The 26775-nt window shown below is 33.0% G+C and overlaps 2 protein-coding genes across 3 annotated transcripts; both read left to right on the top strand.

The window, feature by feature from the left end:
* On the top strand, positions 1–12461 carry LOC115444420 (peroxidase). The gene is made up of 12 exons (XM_037441040.1): positions 1–177; positions 2209–2375; positions 2741–2917; positions 3435–3631; positions 4675–4873; positions 5662–5859; positions 6311–6461; positions 7129–7305; positions 8394–8544; positions 10982–11180; positions 11504–11612; positions 12349–12461. The coding sequence occupies exons 1-12, from the start codon at positions 53–55 to the stop codon at positions 12416–12418; spliced, it is 1920 nt and encodes a 639-aa protein (XP_037296937.1). The 5' UTR covers positions 1–52; the 3' UTR covers positions 12419–12461.
* Positions 12462–16165: 3704 nt separating this feature from the next.
* Positions 16166–26775, top strand: LOC115444749 (peroxidase). Of its 2 annotated transcripts, none has more exons than XM_037441042.1 (13): positions 16166–16275; positions 16361–16472; positions 17857–18023; positions 18647–18820; positions 20111–20283; positions 21187–21382; positions 22182–22379; positions 23019–23169; positions 23603–23779; positions 24385–24535; positions 24776–24974; positions 25774–25879; positions 26220–26775. In XM_037441042.1, exons 2-13 carry the CDS (start codon positions 16369–16371, stop codon positions 26272–26274), a joined length of 1851 nt encoding a protein of 616 aa, XP_037296939.1. In that variant the 5' UTR covers positions 16166–16275; positions 16361–16368; the 3' UTR covers positions 26275–26775. The 2 variants fall into 2 exon arrangements, with proteins under 2 accessions (XP_037296939.1, XP_037296938.1); XM_037441041.1 differs by having other exon boundaries at positions 16166–16280.

Genomic DNA, 26775 nt, shown 5'->3' with positions numbered 1-26775 from the left:
TGAAGATACATTTAGTATTCAATTTCCAACAAGAAAGGTACTGTTATTAAACATGATTGTGTATAGGTTATACACGACTTCAATATTTTTACTCTGCGGAGTATTAATAGTAAATTCTATATGTCCTTTTGGCATCTATAGAGTTCCGGAAACGCAAGAATTTAAATTAATTTTAAGGTAAGTTCGGTTTGTTAATTTTTCACGTGGTATAAATAATTATTAATGAATTGAATGAATTTTATATGTCGAGTAGAATCAGTACATTTATTAAATGATATTACATAGATAGAACATTAAAACACTAATTCTACTGAGAGTCAAGAAATGCCTTATGTATGTAAAATGTAATCAAATATAGAGGTCATTACAAACAGTAAAACCGATTATAGAATTTATTTTCTATACATTAATAATAATAGCGGCTCTGTATTATATATTGTCCCACTGCTGGGCACGGGTCTCCTCTACTACTGAGAGGAATTAAGCCATAGTCCATCACGTTGGACTAACGCCGATTGAGAGACATACATTAATTTAAATAAAGTGAATTCCTTATAATTTTTAATAGCTAAAAAAGCTCAAACATGCAAGAATTTAGATTAATTAATAGGTGACTGTATTTATTTATTATCGAATATATTTTATTACCGACTGTCTCGGTGGCTTGGTTGTGTTATGATGCAATAGCCGAGGTCAGGTTTCGGGTACAGTAATATTGGGTTTTTGTATTTAGCGATATCAGGAACTTTTTCTCGGTATGGCGATAGCTCGCGAAAAGTGTGTGAAAGGCGTGAGTGTGTTTGATCAATTTTAATAATAATTTGTATTTCGCTCGGAGCCTAGGCTGTACTCCTAGCATAGCTAAAGCCCATAGGGAGTCACATACCATCAGGCAGACAGCCAGCTCGTCTTTATTTGGGCTCACGGCTCCATATTGGGTTCGTCGCAGACAGCCGTTTCTGATATTAAAAATGTCAGAGTCCTGAAACTTTTGTTGCTTCCAAAGAATAAACATAATATTATTGAAATATTGTACTCATAGCGAAATATTGACTTGACTAAGTGGCCGCTGTTGGTAGAAGGATGAAAGGTTTTGCTGATAGTCATAAAAATGATTATCTATAGAAATATCCCGCAATGATCTAACGTATGTACAACTGAATAAAAGGCTTGCAGTTTATGATTTATTGCACTTTTGTCCTCAAGCTTTTGTCATCTTGACAAAAGTAATTTAATAAATTGTTAGTAACTTGAATGTTGTACTATCGTTCTATTGACACCCGAATTCGAAGAGTGTTCTATAAAAATAATTTAGAAATTGGTATATATTAATACCATTAAATTGTTTACATTAAATTTATATGAGGAATAGAAAAGGAACCATATATTTTTTTTATTATAAAAAGCGCTCAATTTCGTGTTCCAATTCAATTATTCTTCTGACGTCAAGGTTCATATCTTAGAAGTGCACTTGACTTGGCCGTTTTAAGTTTTATTACAGACGCAGCGGTTGAAACAGTTGGAAATACGACGTTCCCAATAATATTTATTAAAATCCCAGATGTTTGATTTTTAATAGTTTTATTTACAGTAAATACTAGATAAAAGAAACTTACTTAAAGATTTCAATTGTATATTTATGGTTTCTTTATTGCATACGAACCTAGATAGCGCACGCAAACACGATAGTTACAAGAGCATATCAGACACGTCTTGACTCCCGTCTGATCATTACTAATATGTGAACAACTATGTTTTTTTTTGTTGTCCAAATATTTTAATGACGATTATATTATACTAATTACAGGCGATGTTGTTCGTAAGAAGTATCGAGTTTCTAAGAACCAAACTTTTTAGCCTTAGAACTTTTGTATTTGTTGTTCGATATACAGAATTCCAGAGAAGGCCTTGTTCATTTAATATAATTGGCCAATTTAGGAATAGTCTAGTTGGTAGTGGAACGGACTGATGAGACAGATGCCCGCAGGTTCAAATTCAAAGGTTCATACACCTCAGGCTTTTTAAAGTTATGTGTATATTCTTTGTGAAGTATCGCTTGTTTTCTTGTGATAATTTTTCTGCATACCTGAGAAATTCTCATAGGAAGGTCTTGCCCAGCAGTGGGACCTTATGTAACTCAAGGCTGATATTATTATATTAAGACATAATGAATTTATAACAAAAGTTTATCAATCACTGTTGTTGCAGTTCAGAAAAATCGGCAATAGCTGATAACAGCACGTGCAAGATGGCTACATCTTGCGTCAAATCTCGCTATCGTACTATAGATGGTACGTGCAATAATCTGAATAAACCAACGTGGGGTGCTGCTTCGATGCCCTACGCGCGTATTCTTCCTGCTAAATATGGAGATGGTATGCTTTTACTAATTACAATTATCAATTTATTAATTCCCGCTTAGTAGACTATGGCAAGACAATTAACCGAAAATACTTTTCGTTTCAATTGTTTATTTCAATTTAAATCTATAGTATTATTATTACTTGTTTATTTTGGCATACAACAGCAAGGAACAAGGAATTGTACTAATCGCTGGGGAGTTCGAGATGTCCTTATCGTCTATCTATAGCGAGAGGGTTACTTGTCAATGGATTGAATAAAAAACACCTTAAAATACCGAGGGAGCTATTTGATATGATTTAGATTGACGATTTATTATAAACACGTGTTAAATTAAGTACAGCAAAATATGTCACATGCATTTTTTATGTATTTTTAGGTATTAGCTCTTTTCCTAAATCATCCTCTGGTTGTCCTTTACCAAACGCTCGTGAGTTACGGTTCGACCTCTTCCCAGATAAAGCACGTGATAATATGGATTATACGTTAGTTACGATGCAATGGGGCCAAGTCGTTGCTCACGACATGTCTTTGACTGCAAGCGTTTCACAAACAGGTGGGTATATACTATATATTACTAATTATAAGCAGCTAATTTATTGAAATGTAATTCAATTGAATTAATTTATTGCAAATGAAAGTGGATTCTTTACAGGCTATAATAATTTTTATTTGTGCTTTTTTTCTGACCAGTGTCAATTTAAAACCAACGACTAGATTCGTTTTTGGTATTATTAAAGTATTTATTGTTTTTTTTTTAAGTTTTAAAGTACCTCATGGTAGACTTATAGAGATAAAAAATCTTTACATATTTTTAATGAGAAAAATCGTCATTTGAAAACTCTATGCTTGGTCGACGCAATAGCAATCTTATTATTAAGATTCATTTTGAACAGGCCGGCATAAATATGTCGGTAAGTGAGGGATAATCTCATGATAAATTTGATACTCTGGAAGCCATTCCACTTACTATAATTGCAGAAAAAGCGAAGTTACTTAATTTTGTCTGCATAAATAAATAAAAAGCGCGTAAGAATAAACATTACAAATAACTAATTACGTTGTTTATACAGAGAATTCGAAATTCACATGTTGCAATGCTAATGGGAATTTTAATGAAAATACATACACAAATCCTAATTGCGCACCGATTAACATATCCAGAAATGATCCAGTTTATGGCCCTATAAACAAAGTGTGCATGGATTTAGTAAGAACCGACACAACAAAATATGAAAATTGCACGGGACCGTTCTCTCCTGCTGAACAAGTAAGTAACTTCAGGGCCTTATTCTCTATCCCGCACGTTATTTTAACAGTGCGTAACAAGCACGTAACACAACGCATCATGTTTAGGACTATAGAAATTTGGCTTACAGAATACCATTCCACGCACATTTCTCGAAGATAACATGACACGGCCGCGTTACGCGTTTACACTCATCATACAGAATAAGGGCCCTGGCGTAACATTATTACCAGCCACATAGTCAGGCGAATATATACTGTCAAATCCGTGGATAGTATGCGAATACGAGCCACAATATGTAATCACTGGTCCTTAAATCGTTATATTATTATTCCAGTAGAAAATGGTTAAAAGATATCAGAAACTACTACCGAAAGCCAATTATTTTGATTGTTCAATAGATCAAAATGTAGTATATATAACTAATGTAACTTTGTATACAAAATACCTGAAAAGAAAACAATTGATAAAAAGTAAGCACGAAGTTTCTACATAATAAGAAATACTGTAAAGCTACGAGATAAGTGTGCACTTAATTTCTTGTAAATGTATTAACACTCAGACTCTTACTAAACCATGTTATTAATACAGTTAATAATAATAATTATTATTATCGTAATTTTATAGTAACTGCGTATGTAATTACGAAACGTAGGTATACTGGTATACTAGTGGTAGGTCTCCCATATGTGAGAGTCTGCCTGGGTAGGTACCACTTCAATGTCTCTTTCTGCCGCCAAGCAGCAGTGTACAACATTGTAGCCCGTGTAACTACTGAACATAATAAGACTTAACACCTCATGTCTTAGGAACACCAAATAATACTTTGTTCAAGGTATTGGATGGTGTTTCTGGTGTTTATGGGCGGTCGTATCACTTACCATCAGACGAACGGCAAGCTCGTCTCTTCATTAGGAGCAATAAAAAAATATATATTCTATACCTATACAAGAATCCATAACGTATTTAATTTGCTGAGCTATTCATATATATCTCAGAAGTAGACCGTGCCCAGTGGAACAGTATTATAATACAAGGCTGATATTATATTCATATACTTACAGTTATCAGCAGTAACAGCTTACTTAGACTTGTCTATTGTGTACGGAAACACAAAGGCCAAGGAAATAGAGCTTCGTGCATTGGATGGTGGCCGTTTGAAATCTGTGACGCGCGACGGACAGGAATGGCCCCCGCAAGACTCACAGCCCGAACAAACTTGCGACTTGCTAGAAACACCACAATCACCTTGTTATGCCGCTGGTATGTTTTGTATGTATACACAGAATACAGAGGATTGTATTTATTTAGAATAACTAGAATATGGAAGATAAATCACATTATTTAATCTAACATAAACCAATTTCGTTGTACAGTCAGGCACAAATTTCAGATTGTCTTTAATAATTTGTGTTCGTATCAATAATCATTTTTTCTTTACTCAAATACACTTCATGAGTTTTTTTTTCTTCTAAGGAATATTTTGACTAAAATTAATATATACAAGGTGTTTGAAATTTTAAATATATTCAGCCAATTTTGTGACTGTACATATAGCATTTAATAAAATATTGAGAAGTTTAGATTTGCGACGAGTACGAGTAATGATTTGTGTTTGAGACACAATTTATAAAAACTGTCTTATCAAAAGTATTTCTCAGAAGTTTTTATACGTCAAATATCTATCAAGTAATAGCAGGTACTAGTATCTATTAGTACCTGCCATTACTGACTGTCTAGTCCTTTTGATATCTAGAATACGTTTCCCGCAACGTGATAAAGTCATTTATTCACATCATAGAAAAATGACATATTTGGGGCTTGCGAGAAATATTTTACCAAAATATTATGCTCTAGATGTAGGAAACATAATTTTCTGAAGATTGGGATTCGTGAAGGGTTATACTTAGACACACTCGCATTCATACAAATATATAATTTTTAACATTAATATATCATGACGACCTCGTATTATAGTACAATTGCTTGTAGCTTGTTAAATCAGCTGTTTTAGAGTAAATATTTAATATAAATACACTTAATAATTTCAGGTGACGTGAGGGTGAACCAAAATACTCAGCTAACTATACTTCAAGTGTTGTTACTTAGAGAGCATAATCGCATGGCCGACATTTTGCGTCAATTAAATCCTCATTGGAGTGATGAGGTCATATTTCAAGAGACTCGTCGTTTACTAATAGCGATAGCACAGCGCATCACTTATTATCATTACCTTCCTAATATACTTGGTAATTTGGTTTATATAAAACGCTATTTTGATAAGCAAGTGCATAAAGTTGTTGAAAGATATAATTGGAAACGAGATACGTATGCAATTATTTCAACCTTAAGTAAATATTGCGAAGGTTGTTCAAAAGAAAATCCGACACCTTTACCACATAATAAACTTTAAGTAGGTAAAAGTTATAAATATAAATGAAAGTAACAAACTACCAGTTTTATTGTTAAAATGTTAGGAATCGTGTCATGTGGCCCCTTCGGTATTGGAAAATAATATTGGCATATAACACTAAAAAAAATTTCGTTTAATATTTTCTTTTTTTTTTTTATTCGATTCACAAAACTGATGTACAATATTACAAATTATTATACAGATATTCCTTATAAACTAATTACACAATTATTGACATCTACTTGATGTGAATACAGCTATAAATAAATAATAATATTTCATTACAGGTTACGAGAACATGGTTAAACATAAGTTGATATATTCTAATGCATTGGGATATGTAAACGACTACGATTCTAAAGTGGATGCGACGGTCTTCAACGAACACGCTACCAGCGCGTTTAGATATTTTCATACAAATATCCAAGGAATTCTCAAGTAAATACACTTTATCATATTTGAATATCATCGCCTCTTTTTGCGGCATCGTATTTATATGTATAATAGGATAAATTTGTATAAATTTCTTCATACCTTAAACACTTGTGGGGTGACCAATTATCAGCCTTAGATTCCATGCTGTTTCGTTAGTTTTTTCTCTTTAATGTCTTGTGAGATCAATTAATCCCAGGTGTACTAGGTACTTCTCTATATACCCTGTCAAGGTTAAAGGTGTAGCTAGCGAAAATATAAATTATTTTGATACTACAAGGCCCGGCAGAAGTTGTCTTACCGTAGGCAGTATTCAATCTACGCTTTATCTTTTAGGTTTCTACAACAGCGCCACCTCTTGGTTGCAAAATTATCCTATGATTCAGCTTGAACTAACTAAATTCTAACAAATAACACTGAAATGGTTAAGTGACATCTGCGATTAGCGTGTACGAAAAAATATTTTCATACAAAAATATCACCCAAAATGTCAATTTTTTCTGCCTTTTCACGTGCTTCTTTTGAAATTATTTAAAAATAAATGTTGTTCTGACCATCATGAACACAGTAAAAAGGAATAAGTCAAGCTGGTTGAGCCGTTCTCGATGCGCTTACATGATCTTTCATGATTTCAATCCGTTATCTATTACTTTCTAACATATTTCTGTTTTAGAAAATACTTCGAAAATCGAATGATGGCGGGTTTTATACTACTTAGCGATCATTTTAATAATCCTACAGTGCTGGAACGGGACGATGGATATACTAAATTAGCTAGAGGGTTTACTGTTCAAATGGAAGCAGAAGGTGACAAATATTTTGATGTGGAAGTGTCTGAACGTTTATTCAAGTAAGTCAGATAAATCATTCTGTATGTGATGATTAAGTATACCGTGTATTATACACGGTATACTTAATCATCACATCTAAAGTCATTACGTCACCTCGGTTTGGCGAAGGCAAATAAAAAATACTAAATAATATTTTGTGTGATTTTTTTCACATTTGAGGAATGTTTAACATAAAGTTAAAAGAAAAGTATTTTGTTTATGTTATCATTTCCTCGCTATACCATCAATCGTAATAAGACACTTTAGTCAGAAAAAAAAATTCAGTATTAATTCCATCCCAATTTATATTTAGTTTTCTGAAACAATACATTAGATTGTTTATATTATAAGTTCTTATATTACAATTATGTTTATTATATTTATGAGCCTTATGTCCTTTCTCTTGCTCTGTCTGTGTCCTATGATCATTTGCATTTCTTCTATTTATTATAAAAACACAATGAAAATAAATTTATAAATATTATTATATTTATTTTCTTTGTGTATTTACATTGGATTAAAGAGATATAACGTCATGCAATAGGAATGTATCTATAGGTTTGTGAACTAAAAAAAAATTATAATCAGCCGTACTCCCAAAAGGTTTTTTTTTAGAAAACACAGATACTGATCTAATATGGTCGGGCACAAATTTTTATTTTTAATGCTTTTAATGCATTGCATCATGTACAGTCAGGCACAAAAGTAGCTGAATAAATGACACTTGAAAATGCTTCTAAAATTTATTTCAGTTTATTTATTTTTCTTTATTCTAAATTAAGCCCTTTGAATTTTATTTTTGTGAAGAAAAATGATTGTTGATAGGGACACAAAAGTTTAAAAGCGATTGGAAATTTTGAATTCGTCCAGCTACCTTTGTGGCTGACTGTACAATTTAATAATTGTATGACATGACAATTCAAATGTAAATTGTTACTAGAAAGCAATAACAAGTCCAATTAAGCCTGCCAAATTAATTTAGTGCGCAGAAAATGTTTGAAACGAACTGTCATATTCAGCTACTCCACTTAAAACACATTTAAAAAGTTTAATTAATTAAACAATTTAAGTTATTAAAGTACTTTCAAGCTAATCTATTTTTTTTCAGAATGGGAAACAAATTGGGCGATGATTTACGTGCAATTGACATCCAACGTAGTCGCGACCATGGTTTACCGAGTTATAGAGACATGAGGGCTGCGTGTGGCCTCCCTGTGCCTCACACGTTTCAGGACGTGGAGAAGTACATTCCTCCTGAGGTATGTAATATAGGAAAGAAAGACAATAATATCTAACGATAAATATACCAAAAAATTGTTATGTTCATATTCGGAACTGGTAGACTTTTTTGCGTCGTTCTATCTAGGTTTAGTATTTAAATCATTTTTTATATTATTGGACTCTATTTTTATAAAGTAAATAGTATAATTGTTATAAAACCAAAACTCAATCGCTTTACTCAAAACTATTGTTGCTTAGATATAATTGAATTTTAGGCGTCGATTATACTTTTGTGCTGTTTGCGTGCTTACAAAACTTCTATAGATCTCGTAAGTGATGTAACACTCATAGTGAGCGTTTATCCCAACCTTTATTTGATGTATGTATATCATATATCAAACAAATCTTGCATCAGTTACAAAGTATGTATAGTAAGCTTCCATTGCTTGTACACGTGGGTAAAGAACGAAGAAGAATTTAAACTAATGAATACATTTCTGTTAACGTATAGGTGAATTGTTTTTGAGCTTACCGCACAAACCCGCCCAAGTAAAGTTAAATAAATAATCCATTCGTTTGACTTGGTGCTGATTAGGCGACAGTCTTACACCATAAACAACCATTAGAATATGACTGTAAAAAGCCTTAATATTTTTCATACAAACTTTTACGCTTTTGGTCTTAGTAAAAAATAAAATACTTTATTTATCACGTAGGCCAACAAAGTTGCACTTATGATACGTAAAAAGGAATTTAAGATGCAATTATATTTATAATACCATTTCCTTTCATTCTTAATAGCCCTACACTTTATATGCGAACTGTTAACTAGTTTCGATTTTTCAGAAAGTATTTGCACATATTTGATAGACTGGATCTTTATCACGCTATGGGACTGACATGTGTAATGCTACAACTTGTAATTTTACCTATCCCGTAGGGATATAAGCGTGATTACGTTATGTTAATTCAACGTCACGTAGATCATTAGCATACAGACTATGAATATGAGATGTTTAGAGTTCACATTCATATTTCGTCGGTGACATTATCCTTTATCTGCAGCAGCAGTGCAGCGTTATGTGGTATTATAAAATAATAACGTTTCTAGCATTCAACTCCGAAATCCCTTGAGATGATAAGAAAGTAAGATCTTCTTTGATCTTAATAAGATGTTTTATGATTCTTATAAGATATGTTTAGATCTTAATAAGATTAAAAAAGATCTTATTAAGATATTATTTATCTACATTTTAATAGATAACTGTAGGTGTAGGTACTTAATCATACAGAAATGCCAAAAAATATATATATACACCACCCTTATAAATTTTCGAAGCGTTTATAAAACAAGTTTCTTATAATGGAGTGAAAAAGGTCAATGAACCAGGATGCTTGTTTCCTGCGATTGGATTCTATTATGTTGCTCAATATAAAATATTTTTTCGGAAAATTGTGGGCGGGTGAAAAATATTTCACTGAAGGCGTTGTTGGCTCATAAAAGGATATAGCGAGGTGAATGTACTGAATTTTTTATAAAAATTTAAGTTTATGACAGTAATTATTATAATCGTGATTGAGTCGTACATGACTCAGTATAGTTCGATTCAGAAAATGCTACTAATATTATAAATGCGAAAGTTTGTGAAAATGGATGTATAGATGTATGCATGTTTGTTCCTTTTTCACGAAAAAACTACTGGACGGATTTGGATGAAATTTTAAAGTAATATGGGTTATACATCAGAATAACACATAGGCTACAATTATAATGATTTGATGTAATTTGGTCATAATATAACGATACATAGCAAGCAAGTCAGAAAAAAAATTATTCCAGAAAAATATTCACGCAGGCGAAGCCACGAACAAAAGCTTGTAACCAATAAAGTTGAAATATATAGTTAACAATCGTCTTTGTGTTATGATTTGTTTTTTAAAGATTATGCACCATTTAATTAGGGTTAACAATGAAATATTTTAAATCCAATATCCTATGTTATTTTATTCTAAATACAATGAAATAATTAAATTTAAGAACAATAAATTATCGCGTATGACATAAGTACAAATTTGAATTTTTGGTTTACATTTTAAGTAGATCAAGGTTTCTTTGTGTTGATATACGCAAGGTTATGTTATGATATATCGCCGTAATTATGTTTAATAATATTATAATAATCAGTTTGATATCATTGATGGAGCAAACTATTTCTTATGAAAGACACCCAGGGTTTAATATACTTTGTTAAAAATATTGTAACTTACCAATAATATATGAACTCAGCCATTGCATTTTTTAATAATATTGTAAAATATTGATTACTTACCCTTTGAAAATATAGATTTTAATACAGCCATCAACAGGTGCATATTTTCTATAGTATTTTCAATGTTAGTGTCTTGTAGTTACGTTTTAACCTATCACCTATCTAAAGTTATAATAACAAGTTCAACTGATTTTTTTGTCACCAGAGCGTACGTCAGTTACAACAAATGTACGCAGAAGTAGGCGACATAGACCTTATAGTTGGTGCTTCTTTAGAATATAAGGTTCCTGGTGCACAAGTTGGGCCTACTTTCCTTATTATTTCAACCTCACAATTCTACAAAACGCGCGTTGGCGATAGTTTTTTTTTCGAGACTGGCGATCCCGACATCGCTTTTACTCCAAGTAAGTTCTCAATTATCAGAGAAATCTACAAAATATATTTCTTTGTAAAGAAATTTTGTAGCAGGTCTCTGTTGTTTTTTGCTTTGTGTCAGACGAATGTAACCTTATTAAATATTTAATATTGTGTATCACCAGAATCACTAATTCTGGTAAGTTAGAGACAGGGAATGACGATAATACTTAAGAATTTATTTGTTCATTTAAGGAAGAAGCAACATGCAAAGATATTGATGAATTAACATTCAACTGTATATTTATCTGTCTTAAATGTAATTTAGTGTCAATTTAAATACAAGTTGCATATTCTGTTGATAATATTGCAGGTCAATTGCAATCGATTCGCGACGGAGCTTCATTAGCACGGTTGTTGTGCGATAACGTCAAGGGCATGATGAACGTTCAGTCCGACGTGTTCAAGAAAATATCGTACAGGTAGCGATATTGAAATATCTATTTTAATGATATCTTATGTTTACGCGAATTTTAGACATTACATTTCAACTATTTTTCGGATTTTATCACGGTTTTTATATTTTAATTTTCTCACCACGTTTCGTTTTTCGACCAATTAATAACTTGTTTTATTTATTTTTAAACGAGGACGGAAATGTGCCTTAATTGAGCCTTATGATCGATTGACGACAGATGATTAACCATCGATAGTTGACACAATTATGCCGGCTTCTTTCACTTTATGGTGATGGGATCAGAATCTCCGATCCTTCCTTCTTTACCTTTCGGGGTATGTCTCACCTTGAACTCCCGGAAGTTTTGCCAGTTAAATATGTTTCCGGGAATTTCAGATCAGATTTTCGAGATATAGATTTTATGTTTAGTAAATGTTGGTTATGGTAGAAATGGTAATCTTCTTAATACTCTTTATTTAAAGAGTTCCGAAGTTCTGGGATCTCTAGAAACTTTGGCATATTAGGAATGTCGGACTTCCTAATAAGTTAACATAGTACTTGTTATTTGTAAAGAGCAGGTACCATCATATATTGCCGATTTGTACTTATTAACCGTTAGATGGTGTCTTATATAAAAACTGGCTATAACCCGGGTCACTGATCCTGCGAAAAAGATCTTCTTTTGAATTAAAATAGCTATTATGACGGGGTTTAACAAAATATTGGTGATTCAATTATTTTTTTGTCAATTTCTTTTTCAGGAATCCGATTGTATCTTGCCTTCGACTGCCTCGTGTAAATCTAGCGTTGTGGAAAGAAGAAAAATTATAATTTAATAAAAGTTCTTAAATTCGGTTTTAATTTTTATAAAAGATTTTAGTACATTGTTTTCAATAAAAAATTACTTAGCTATTTACTTTTTTATTTAAGCCTTAAGTCTCGAGTGATCATTCAAGAGCTGAAGTTGAACTTCTTACTTATGTACGACCTTATGCAAAATTACATCGTGGTCGTCGTTCCGAGACGTTATAATTTTACAGAATCTCGAATAAATTATAATTTATAATTAATAACAAGAACTGGTTAGCGCGAAGAATTAAAAAGTAATAATAGCAAAACACTGCTGAATCGCACACAGTATTTTTTTTGTGCCCTCACTATAAGGACTTTTTGTAAAATCCAAAAAAAAAAATACAAAAATCTGCCCCGTAATGACGTGATAATTATTGAATATGCATTATACTAATACATACGTATATAATTACAAACCTGCTGCTCTTTGAAGTTAGCTGAAAAGAAAATGGCGGTTCTTCTTGTGAAGCGTTTTCCATTCCGTAAACTATCTTGTTTAAGTAACAAAAGTACAAGTTACTATCAAAATATTGCGTCGTCAACGAGAGTTTTAAAGACCAATTCAACTAATATTGAAAATGCACAAGTTTGTATGTTAGAAGTAAACGCATAAACAGCTGAATTGATTCTTATGAAATATACCACACAGGTAGACTATATCCTAGATTAATGTATAGGCCGTGATTGGCCGTGGAGTAGCGGCGACAGAATACAATCCACTCCCCGCTTTTTTTCCCGAGGGGGTCGTGAGAGGCGAGGGATATACGAGCGAACTCCTGCTCTGCTGGTGGTAGGATAACCTTATCCTCCCGGATAGCGACCACCGTACACGTAGCGGAAACCCTGCCATAGTGACCCACATTCGTGGATTGCGTTCCAGGATCAGCCAGTGTATATCCGGTGAAGCAATTATGCAGGCCGGCATGACTGCCGACCGTCCAGAGATGCTTGTATCTTTGGTCGGTCAGCACTTTCTTTAGGCTTCAATTCGCTTAACATCAGGTGCAGTGAAGCCACTTTGCCGAACTTCTATAAAAAAAAAGTCTACTTTTGTCCTGGGAATTTCGTCCCATGGGAAATTTTTTGTTTTTTTATTATATGGCGCTGGCTTCTTGCAAGTCACGCTACGAATTGCTATAGTATATTAGGGCCTTTTGTAGCGAGAAAGGCTTTTCACGCGGGCGAAGTCGCGAGCAACACCTAGTAAGGAATAAATGGTGAAACGTTATTTTTAAATTACAAAACGCAATGAATTGAGTTTGTTTACAAATTGTAATCTCGTGGAGAATAAAATCGATGTTTTTTCAACTTAAATACAGTTTTGCTGCATGTTGGCTTTAGCAACGAAGCTTTAAGTGCTTTTAAGTTTAACTAGTTTTACTGCTAAGTTTGCACTAACTGTTTTAGACTGTTGGTAAAGTAAATGTTTATCTTAGTTCACCGCGGATTTTAATATGTGGTACAGCTTTAAAATGCCACAAGCTGTCTAGGTGGCTACTACTCTTTTGTTTATTAAAATTTCCAAGCAGCAACGCGTGAGCTTTATTGTCTTCCGATTTAAAATACATAGTATCTAGTATTAATACTGGCAACTATGGATTTAAATGATATTTCTCAGATAATATTCATAGTAAAGTATCATGCAATATTTATAATTAAATATTGGGTGGTGTTGCTCCTGTTTGGGACAGTCTAGACAGTGTTGTCGCTTCCCATAATGCGAATTGCAGACCGAAAACTAGGCTTGGTTCGTTTACCCTAACTCGCATTACTGCTCGACGACTGATTGTTCACAAAAACATTTTTTTACGAACTGTTTCGGAAGTTACTTACTGTACATATTGCGTGTTATTGTTATTACGTGGACAACCGAACCGATAATGTTGTTCGTCGTCGCTGCAGCATTTATAGTCATCGTCAGTTTGATAAGCTCCAGAGCCAGACTTTGATTTTGTGAACAATTGCTTCATCTGTGCCAAAGCGATTCAGGATCCAAGTAATTCGCGTACAAGCCGACAACCGCGGGTTTGTGTTGTACGTAATGAGAGTTTAAAAAAAAGTATTATGAACCTTATAAACACACGTTCTGATGACGTTGCAATGGAAATTGCTTAACATTGAATTTCTTAACATTTTCGCTTATAACTTTTTTATTTATAGTTCTACGACAAAAAGTTACTGAACCAAAGTTGTAGAGAATTTAATTTGCCACAAAAAATGTTTATAATTTTTTTTTGTCAGATAAATAGTTTACGAGATACCTCGTAAAAACCATTTCAACGCCTATTTTCAAGATGGCGGCCGTGGGACAAGGGTGGCGACCCCACAAACTTGGTTTTAGCTTTACACTGACCCCCCCTACACTTCAAAAAAATAAAATTGCGTCCTCTAAAAAACGCAACCCCAAATGTAACTTTTCAATGGACTACATGTAAAATATGTAATATCGGTAACCTTTCAAAAAAGCATAAGTACTCATACATTTCAGGTGTTAATGTTATCAAATCAAACCAGGCTATTGTAATTTTCAAATAAAATAAAGTATCAGTTCTTTTAAATGAAAATAAAATATACTAACAATAAATAACGTTCGAAAAGCGGCGATAGCCTAGTTGGTTGTGGAACGGACTACTGAGACGAATGTCCGCAGGTTCAAAACCCAAGGGCACACACCTCTGAGTTTTCTAAAATTATGTGTGTATTCTTTGTGAATTATCGCTCACTTTAATGGTGAAGGAAAACATCGTGACGAAACCAGCACACCAGACAAGTTATCTATAGGAATTTTCGAAGGTGTGTGAAGTCTACCAACCCGCACTAGGCCAGCGTGGTGGACTAAGGCCTAATCCCTCTCAGTAGCAGAGGAGGCCTGTGCCCAACAGTGGGACAGTATATAGTACAAACAATTTACTGCATAGTAATACTAGCGGAATACACAATATACTGCACTCTCGTCGTTCGGCCGGTCCTCATATTGACAGCTGTCAATCTCCCTCGTTTTCTAATACTTCATACGATTTAAGAATAGATGGCGTCACTGTCGTTCCGAATATTCACCAATTCAACACTTCTGACAACAGTCACATTTGACGATCAAAACAATCAGAGAAGTCGACTCTGTGCCCACATCAACTCCTGTTATTTTTCATAATAATTTTAATGGTGTCTAATCGGCTTGTAGAAATTAACTAATTAAGGCAACAAGGGCTGCGGCGACATATAAAACTTATCTATAATTGAATATTGAATTTGAACCGGTAGTTCCTGAGATTAGCGCTTTTAAACAAACAAACAAACAAACAAACTCTTCAGTTTTATATAATAGTATAGTTATAGATTTGATGCAGTAGGTAAGCTATAGACCAATCGTATTTTATAATTTCATGTTCTGATATGCCATATGATGTTAATGTGGTAAAAAACAATGCCGATGTTTTTAAATAACAGGATTATTTCATTACAAATTGTAATTGTAAATGTAATACAAGAAAACTCATATGATATGTGCTGAGGTGCAAATGATATCAACTGTATTATTGTAATATCTATGCTGTATAAGAAAAAAAGTATGTCATGAATATTACCTGCTCATTTTTAGGTTGATAAATAGCAAGATAAAAGAAAATAAACTAGGTTTACTAATTAAACTCAGAATAATTGAGCCTTAATTAGGTATTTTCCATTAAAGAGTGCTTAGATAGTAAGTATTGTCTATAGGTTATAGTTATTTTCTACAGTATTATAATATCGATTATACGTATCGGTCTTATAATTACTTTGTTTTTGTTTGCCTTCAGTGAAATATTACTTTTGCGGCAAGCATTTGCGTAAAAACAGTAAGGTTATTGCAGTTTGTTTAGTTGCGGCAGTTCTTACTAAGAAGAAGGGAGAAACCACTAAATAATTATTTTTTTATTTCAGAAAATATAATGAAAGTGATAATTTTGATTTCTTTATTCACGTTATGCGGTGGTTTTAATATTTTCAAATCGTTCTGGTCTGGCATTTTCGGTGGAGAAAATAGAAACAAAAGGTTAGTATATTTTGATAGATAGGTATATATGTTGAAATTGTCAGTGTTATTTTATAAGAAAGAAAAAATAGAACTCATCCGAGAACGGTAAACAAAACACGAAATAAAAATATATTATTAGACATTTTCAGTCTTACTTGTTTTAGCGTGATTAAGAATTTTTTAAATATCCATTAAAAAATCACCAGTTTCCTAGTTTAAACCTTATTAAGGGGCAAGATGGCGGGTTTTCACTTACAGTTGATCGAGTAAATTAATGTTTTAACTGAGCATAGCTTTGCGAAATTTTTATAAGTAAGACTGTTTATATACATTCACTAGAGCAACACGATTTATTGCTTTATCTAGATTTATAAAAAAATACGTTTAAATTGTGAAAGCTAAAATAATGATAATATAGTAAGTTTTTTTAGACCGGCGCCAATTGCTTACCTCCTTGTTTGCTTTCGAATTATGTCTCAATTATTATGTTTCTATTAAAGTCGGGTGTACGGGTATATGAACCAAGAATAATGTAGAAAAAGAATAAAATATAAGCAAAACTACTTAGACAATAGTTTATGCCAATATTTTACATAAGTCTACGCAGGTACCTACATAATATATTTTTTTATTTGCAACATAATATATTCCGTCCTGTCAAGGCTCTAGGAAAATGTGTTATTAATTTGGTGTAGTTAATAGTATTTTGTTTAATTAGAATTTAAATACTTAATAAAAACTATTAACTGGGTACGTAATTTTATAGAATTCAGAGAGTGTCCAACGAAGATTACGGAATTCGAGACTTATTAATTAAAACATCTCCACTTCTTGAGACGTCTTGAGGCAAAAATGTGTTGTCTGTAATGGAGAATAAACGACCTGTGTCCAAATTACCTCTTTTAGTTCTTACTTATATTATGAATAAAAGATACTTATAAATATTGTGGAGATATTTGTTGGAAATAAACACATAAATTGCTGAGTGAATTTGCATAGAAGTTTGTTTACACATAGTCCTAGTTTAAGTATAGTTTTTTTTTAATGTTGTCTTGGTAGACGGTGGTGTAGTTGTATTACAGTATGTAGGCAGTGCTGAGGTCTCGGGTTCGATCCCCGGGTCGGGGAAAGTGATAATAAGTTTTTCTGCTCAGTATCAGCCTGGAGTCTGGAATTTGTGCCCGGTTTGGCGATAGACTCGCCCCATATCACATCATGAATACGTACGGCGAAAAGTGGGTGCACCACTTGCGCCTCAGCATACCCTTTCGGGGATAAAAGGCGCGAGAATGTGTGTAGAAAGGTATACAATAGTATTTTCGCGGGAAACGCCCATTGCTCGGATGGATCTGCGAATAAAAGTTATTAAACTAACCTACTAGAATAATATCTTGTTCTACAGACAAAGTGAGATAACATGCAATGGATTTTGTGGCATCATTCCAAAATCATGTCCCAAGAATTCACGTTATAGAACTATCGATGGATCTTGCAATAATATACAGAATCCTTCGTGGGGTACACCAAATACGTCCTATGTACGATTGCAGCCTAGCAATTATGGCGATGGTGAGAAATATTTATATTTTAGTTGATATCTCCTGTTCTTGTACTTCAACGTGGCAATATTTAGAAGTTATAAGGTAATCTATATGAAATTAGACAGCATGGAACTGAGCAGGTGGGGTAATTTTGTTTGTGAAACAAGTTACATGAGAGAAAACTGCAGTCACTTGAAATAATTAATGAAAATCTCTTTTAGAAGCATCTGCTGACAATAGTTTAGTCACAAAACCTAACTCTGTGGCCAACCATGGTAGTTTAATGATGGTACTACATTTTTTGATGAATATCTTAATTTTAGAAGAAGTAAACTCTAAGAATTAAAGGCTTAATATTTTCCGTCGGCTTTTCGGACGTAAAATAAACATTTAGCAAAATATTACTATCACTGCCAACAGTGTTGTTTCAAAAAAAAAACTGCCACTTCTGCACAATCTCTAAATTTATCTCTGCTATCCAAAAAGACATCATTAAAAGGAAGAAGCGAAGTGGACGACAGGTCCTCAGAAAGATATTTTCAATGTCTAAAATTAAATAATTGTCATTTATTAAGCTTTTTAGCCATTGTCTTTACTATAAATATTAATAATAATATTTAAAGCCATGATATTTAATAATAATTTGCACAGACATTAGCTCAATGCCAACAACAAAATCTGGATGCCCGTTGATGAGCACTCGAGAAATCAGCTTACTTACCGTCAAGGACAAACCTATTGTGGATACTGATGTCAGTTTAACAGCGATGCAGTTTGGTCAATTGGTGGCTCACGACATGTCTCTCACTGCCGGCGTTTTAAGAAGTAAGTACAAGATTTTTTTGAATGTAAATGAATTTATTTTCTTTATTATCATTTTCATATTTAAAAGATTTTATACACTTATGAAGTAGGTATTATTTTGTTTTGGTTGATGAATTTTGAAATGTTTTTATAAGACAAGATTTGCGATCAATTTATATCCATTTGTGGAGATAAACTTACATTAATTACAAAAAAAAAACTTGTCCTGTCATCAAGACTTTGCAAAAAAAAATTAACACGATGGTAACAAAAACGTAACAAAACAATTGTTAAACTATTGACGTCGACTGTACTTAAATTGGAACGGGCACATCTAGCACCTAATAGGTACCTACTGCGTTCTGTGTATTGGACTGTATGATGTTTAGAGCCACTAACAAGTTTCAATAGGATTGTGTTTGTATTGATTATTTTACTTAAATTGTAAATAAACATTATCAAGTAAAAGCAATCACTAAGATATTTTTAAGTAATTTGTTAGACTTTGATTTCTTACCATACCAGTACAGACTTCAAGTAAATAAAACCGCACTCGCTAGCGTAGGTATATGGGACTAAACAAACACTGCCTAATGCAATAGAGCCCCGCGACATTATTGTTCGTACAGAGGAATGAACTACACGCGCTTCGCGATTGATGGATACAACGTCCTTTTTGGAAGTAATAGGAGTTCGTTGTACGGCAATTTTCTGAGCAACATTAATGTTTCAATATTTGTTTTTTATTTACATGGGAGTTAGCATTAATACTAATATTGAAAATAAATAAGTAGTGGGCCCGATTAATACAAATTGTTTTGCACGTGAGTGCATATTTGTGATTAGTTATTTGTTTTCACTATTAATCTAATATTTGGGTTATGAATATTCTGTTTTTATTTTAAATTCAGTACCATCGATTTGTTTAAGCATGTTACAATACATAATATTATTTTATTTTTATTGGTTGGTTTCTATTTCGAATAGCTTTCAATAAATAAAAACTACAGATTAATTTATAACTTTAAAGAGGTTTTTTTTTAATTCAGTCTATATCGTGCATACATCCCGTGTCTAAATAGCTGTAGACTTCAAGATATTCACTACGAAAAAGAAGAAAATGTGTTAATTAAAGCTGTTTTAGTTACCTAAATCAAATAGTAATTATGATCACTGACGTACAACTATCGATATACTAGATTTGCTATATGCCCGAGAGTTCATTAATCTCTTTAAAGTTAACAATGTATTATGACAAAATGTACCTAGTCAAAAAATCGTTTTAATGTCATAATATTTGCATTTTTGTAGCTGGAATAACCTGCTGCGCTAATGGTCAGGATGTGGGAACAAATCCTCGTTGCGCCAACATACCTGTACCACCAAACGATGATGTTCATCCAGGCCAGAAATGCTTGAACTTCCTCAGGACTTTGACAACCAAGGACAACAATTGCACAACCAACAATGTTCCTGCTGCGCCTGTACGTATTTAGTTTGAGAACTGGCTTCCAAAACGAATTTAAAATTTACAGGAAAGCTTGCGAAACTTATTAGTATAGTCGACCTACGTACCAATAAATTCTGTTTATTTTCCATCTTAGCCCCTAAAATGTAGTACGCGTTGAGACGCATTTCGTTTCTTTATTGAATTATCAAGATACGGGACGCAAAGACCTTTGGGGAAGTATATAAAGTATATAAACTTGAGGTGGTGAATAAACGTGTGAATATATTTATGTATATAATATATTGATAATTATCAAACTGCTAATATGTTAATTCATTTTACCATTTACATGTATGTAAAATTTTATTGAATTCTTTTACAGGGGTATGCGTTTATTTATAAACAAATATTTAAATAATAATATAATAATAATATCACAGCCCTGTATTATATATCTGCCCACTGCTGAGCACGGCCTTAGTCCACCACGCTGGCTTAGTGCGGATTGGTAGACTTCCCACACCTTCGAAATTCTTATAGAGAATTTCTCAGATGTGCAGGTTTCCTCACGATGTTTTCCTTCACCGTTAAAGCGAACGATAAAATCACAAAGAATACACACATGATTTTAGAAAAGTCAGAAGTGTGTGCCCTTGAGATTTAAACCTGCGGACATTCGTCTTGGCAATCCGTTCCACACCCAACTAGGCGATTGCCGCTTTTTTTATATTTAAATAAATTTTTGCATAAATATAATATTAATGGGTTGTGTGGTTTATTTTAATGGGTTTAGAGTATAGCTCGATATTTGTAGAAATGCAGAACTTGCAGATGGAAGAAAGATGCCATTACTACTACCAAACTAAGCTTAAGGGTTCCTCTATTTGGTACGGAACTCGTTAGCTTGTTTAAAATATATATATATATATATTTATAGTTATCAATAGTAACTGCTTTTCTGGACACGTCATTCTTGTATGGGAGTACTGACTCACAAGCGAAGCAATTGCGGACGATGGTTGGTGGGAGAATGAAGACTGTGACGCGGAATGGCCAGGAATGGCCGCCACAGGTGCCACAGCCGACACAGATTTGTAACGTTCAATCGAATACGGAGTCCTGTTACTTGGCAGGTAATAACCGGACAGTTACTATGTATATTATCTCACTTCTTACTAATATTATAAATGCGTAAGTTTGTGAATATGTTTTGAAGTTTGATAGAAGTAAACGCAAACACAACTTAACGGATTTGGATAAAATTTGGCACATGGGTAGACCATGTCCTGGATTAATAAATAGGTTTGTTTAAATCCATAATTTTAGTTGCATGGGTAATAACGAATTTGTTTATCTTATTTTTTAAGAAATAGCGCTGGCGTGGTACGATGTTATAGGAACTTTGTAGCTAGAAAGGCTTTTCATGCGGATGAAGCCGCGAGGATCACTCAGTATTTAACTAAAATACTTAGTTATTGGAACACTAGAGTTAGAAAACCGGCAATAAGTCGCCATGTTGCTGAACTGAGTTCTGTAAGGCGGGTGTCATTGCCGGGAGGCTAAATTCCTTTTTCGATTAATTCCTCCGCATTAAATCAGCAACGTCCCCACTATGGTATCGGCTATAGGAGAGTTCATAGCCGGTGACATTTCCTAAATGTAACTTTGCTCGGTTGCTACTTTCCGGTAAATCATTTGTTTTTATTTCTATGAAACTATAATGTATTTGGTTATAACAACTTGTCCGTGGTTTTATTTATTTGCCTTTTATGTTATGCTCCTTATTAACAGTTGAAAATATAAATATATATATAAAGATAGACACAGGAAAAGAGTAGTGGATAATTTTGATGACAGTTAAATTACTTACATTACTAATATATCTTCATTTCATTACATTTAAATGACATTACTAATATGTTATATCTTCAGGTGATATAAGAATAAACCAAAACGTCGAATTGGCGATGTTACAATTAATATTTTTACGTAAACACAACCAAGTGGCGGATTACTTGCACTTGAAACACGTGGATTGGAGTGATGAAAAGGTTTATCAAGAGACCCGGCGAATAATGTGTGCTTATAACCAACACATTACTTACTACGAGTTTTTGCCCCAATATCTAGGTATGTAAACAATAATTATTATGGAAAACAAATTTAAAATAATATACCCACTTCAAAATGATCATGCCATCACTAATAGCAGAGGGTGACTTACATAACATACTTACGTAAGTACCGATATTAGTATTGTTATAACATCAGAGGGTGTTTATCCCTCTGACACCTTACCCTTAAACAAAATTGTAATATTGTTATAATTATAAGAAAAGCTAATTTAAATTTAGCGAATCATTTGGAAATAGAAAAAAAAAAAAAAAAACGATAGAGTGCATCTCAGGACCATTGCAATAAATCAAACGCGCGTAGGTAATTGTTTTATTACTAAGTCCAGGTGCCAACCTTCTAGCCAATAATGACTAAGCCGGAAGTTAAATAGTTATTTTTTTTATATCATCCTCTTCAGAAACATATATTTAAATTTGCTTCGTCCTTTAGTTGTATTAATCTGTATAATTTACCGCAATTCGTGAAATACTAATCTCAGTAAAGTGGCCATGTGCGGTCTTCTTCATCAATTCTAATTTACCAAATGATATGATCAAATGATTTACTGGAATATGAAGCTTATAATTCATTTATTTAAAGCACACAATGACATATTGCAGTTTACGATGGCGTTATCTTTATACTTGTTTATAGGTCGTGAGAACATGCTTAAAAAGAAGTTAATATATGAAAACATACAAGACTACATTAACGATTATGATCCTCGTGCAAATCCAGGAGTATCAATTGAACACGCATCGGTCGCATTCAGATTTCTTCATAGCGCGATCGCTGGCATGTTAAAGTAATTATTCATTATTATTTATCACATATCTAAGTTTATCTTTATACACGGCAAAGTGATTGCACTGCACCTGGGGATAAGTGGAATGGCATCCAGATGGAGTATCTTCTGATGGAAGACGATTATCTTTCGTCTTAAGAACTTACTGGCCCGATGGAGACACCGGAATCAGGCGAGCGGCACGTTAGTGCACCCGGCTGGTTCCGGCGATAGCTATCTGGGCCGATCGAGAGCCACGTAGTCCATGCAGCGGTGAGTAGGTAAACCCAACGTTGATGGTGCGCCCGTTGATGAGATTGGGAGTCAATAATTCCAATTTTACGCCGTATCTTAAACCTGGGATCAGAATCCACTAGATTTGCTTAAGAGCTGTTATTTTTAGATGTTTTCTTTCATATGAATATAATGCTTTTAAAAATTCATCGTTTTTTAGGATGTATCGCGAAAATGGCGAGTTTGCTGGCTCCGTTCGTTTGAGTTCTTGGATGCTTAAACCGTCGATATTGGAAGAAGGTAGCAACTTCGCCCAATTCGCGAGAGGCATCAACACGCAACCGCAGATGGCAATGGATATTAATTATGATAATGAAACAACTACCTTTTTATTCCGGTATCGTATATTCATTTCGGTATACTATATAACTATCTATATTAATATTATAATTACTGTTACATTTTGATGGCTAAATCACTGATCCCATATTGATGAAATTTGGAGCGGAGTAACTTTGAACCAGCATATACCAAGATATTAAATAGGAATAAGAAAGAACAGGGGTTATTTTTAATTTCGAAAATGTGTAGGACAGTAGGAGTTTGATGCCGGGAAAGGTTTGTATTGCAGACGGAGCCGTGAGCAATATCTGATAATCTATATTTCCAAAGACCTATCTACTAGGTAAATAATAAAAGTATTGTGTCAAAATCATACTCAGTGTTTTTTTTTATATGTATACGCATCCATATGTATGTAAAGTCAGCCTCCAAAGTAAATAAACAAATTTAAAATCGCCTTTAAACTTTTGTGTCCTTATCAAACATTTTTTTTATTCACTAAAATAAACTTAAACGGGTTCAAATTATTTTCAATAAAGAAAAAAACACGATTGGAATGAATATAGCGTATACTGTATAAAAACTTATCTTTTTGATAGTAAGTTATATTTAATTTATGTTAACTGTAATCAATTTTCTATTTATTTGTTTTAAATATAGGGGCAACAATGAAAATGGTACAGATTTAGCAGCTATCGACTATCAACGAGCTAGAGACCACGGTGTTGCCTCCTACAACGATTTACGCACATACTGCGGTTTCCCCAGAGCGATCGACTTTTGCGACTTTTATGATCTCATACCAAAAAAGGTAAATAGTACTTATATAAAACCAAACTATACAAAACTATCCAACTCCGATACCCGCCTCCTCTCTAAGTGCTGATATTTTAATAATCAGATAAAAGTTATCCATTAAATAAATTACAGCCTGATTGAATATAAATACGTATGATTAACGTATTTTAGCCAAAAAATTGCAATTTCTTATTTGTTTTTGATATTTGTATATAAAGGCAGTAGAGATCTTATTATGACAATGATTCCTCAGCTTGTCGAGATACTTCAGAAAATTTACAAGACTCCTGATGATGTTGAACTAGCAGTGGGGGGTGGGTTTGAAAGACTAGCTGAGGGGGCTAGAGTTGGGCCTACGTTCCTGTGCATCCTTGAAGAACAGTTCAGCAGGACTCGTAGAAGTGACAGATATTTCTTCGAATTGGGAGACCAAGATGGGGCATTTACACCCGGTAAAATATGTTTTGTAATTTATTCAATTGACTTTTTATTTTATTTCATTTACGCAATGTATAAAGAACATGTCCATGGCTGTAAGCCGTTAGTTCTTGGATTTAAATTTAACAAAATTGTAAGGCTTTTCATTTGAAAACATTTGTCATTTTACGTTTCGAAATTTGCATTAATAAATTAATTTAGTATTTCACTCAGCAATAGGTAGGTACAAATATCTTGCATTAAATACCTATTATAATGTTCTATTTAATCAGATGTTTCAGATGTTCAGCAAATTAAACTAGTGCAAATATAATACGCGTTGCACTTATAATTTAACCTACATTTAAATATATAGACACATTGCATATTAAATTTATATATCTGGCAGGCTAATTTATGCTCATTAGCGTATAATTGCGAATAGGTACAGGGGTAATTAATTCACTTTTACGCTGTATTATTTGTGAATTTAACAGAATTTTGGCTTTCTGATTCCTAGATAATAGGTTATTTAGATTTTTCAAAGCGAAATTTTTTATTAATTTAATTTATAGTTAGTAAACCGTATTACTGATAGGCATTTAAATCGCGGCCTATTTACGCTACCCACTACATTAGTGGTGCTATTAGTATAATCATTCATTGATAATTATAAAATGCAAAGTATAATTTAAAAAACAAGAATTCTCTAACTAGGAAAAGACCTTACTTATTTTTTTTAAATATCTTGTTTATTATTCATTTCATTGTATCACAATTTGATATTTCATATAAGTTTATAACTACAATGAATTGCACTTTTACGTGTTGCAGAGCAATTATCATCTATTCGACGTGGGGCCACTATGTCTAGAATATTCTGTGATGTAGCGGGAATTAAAAATATTCAGCGCAAAGCATTTGAATTAATATCTGACACGTAAGTACCTTTTAGTTCTGAAATCATATTTCTATGATGAAATAGATCACCTAAAAATAAGTACTTAATAAAAAGATTAAAAAACTAGGAATTGTAGCACATTCTGTAAAATATTATAGATTATTAATAATGAAGTTTAAGTAAAGCAAAGACCACGTAATTTACATAACTTAATTTACGTTAAAAGTTTAATTCACTAACTAACCAGGACCGGCTAAATTCACTTAAGGTTGAGGCCTAATCAACATTAAGTCTATCTTTTTTGTAAATTGAAACTGATTAACAACATTTTCTCTGAGAAAATGTGACCATTTATTTTATAAACCTGCTTTCTTTTCAGGAATCCTGTCGTGTCCTGCGATGAAATAGAAACTATAGATTTAACTTTATGGTAAAAAAGACGTATCTAAAAGGTGTACTCTGTACGACAAAAAATATACTGTACAGGTTTCGCTATTCGCGAGTTTTATTAGTAAAATCCCTCATTAAACGAAAGAAACATTTTGTCTAAACAGAAATTACTCGAATACTAACTGTTTGCGAGATACGGTATGGAATATTTTCACGCTAACCTAAAGTCCAACTTAAAAATACTTTGAAATAAAACACAGATAGGTATAAAAAAACTGGCAAAATGATTATACATTTTCTACAAAGCACTGAAGGTAAATATGCATTGGTGGGTGAGTGACTCGGTTGCTAGTGTATAGTGAGCGTGGGAAGGACCTATCCTACGTTTCCACTCTATAACCTTTCCTTCTTTTTATTATTAAATTGCTTTTTAATTTTACGAATAAATTTGCTTGCTAATTTAACACAAAAATATACTTTAAATTATTGTGCTACATAATTATATTTTAAAAACACCAATGAATTAACGTATTGTACCGTACAAT

The sequence above is a fragment of the Manduca sexta genome, chromosome 21 (assembly GCF_014839805.1).
Source record: "Manduca sexta isolate Smith_Timp_Sample1 chromosome 21, JHU_Msex_v1.0, whole genome shotgun sequence".
NCBI lineage: Eukaryota > Metazoa > Arthropoda > Insecta > Lepidoptera > Sphingidae > Manduca > Manduca sexta.
This window is presented reverse-complemented; position numbering and strand designations above follow the sequence as displayed.

What these genes read in the sequence shown, in the direction of transcription:
- LOC115444420 (XM_037441040.1), top strand. Translation starts at nt 53, where the DNA reads ATGATTGTGTATAGGTTATACACGACTTCAATATTTTTACTCTGCGGA. An exon ending in GAATTTAAATTAATTTTAAG is followed by an intron (nt 178 to 2,208) that starts GTAAGTTCGGTT and finishes CTGTTGTTGCAG; the next exon opens with TTCAGAAAAATCGGCAATAG. An exon ending in GTGTCTGAACGTTTATTCAA is followed by an intron (nt 7,306 to 8,393) that starts GTAAGTCAGATA and finishes ATTTTTTTTCAG; the next exon opens with AATGGGAAACAAATTGGGCG.
- LOC115444749 (XM_037441042.1), top strand. Translation starts at nt 16,369, where the DNA reads ATGAAAGTGATAATTTTGATTTCTTTATTCACGTTATGCGGTGGTTTT. An exon ending in GCCTAGCAATTATGGCGATG is followed by an intron (nt 18,024 to 18,646) that starts GTGAGAAATATT and finishes TAATTTGCACAG; the next exon opens with ACATTAGCTCAATGCCAACA. An exon ending in CACTGCCGGCGTTTTAAGAA is followed by an intron (nt 18,821 to 20,110) that starts GTAAGTACAAGA and finishes GCATTTTTGTAG; the next exon opens with CTGGAATAACCTGCTGCGCT.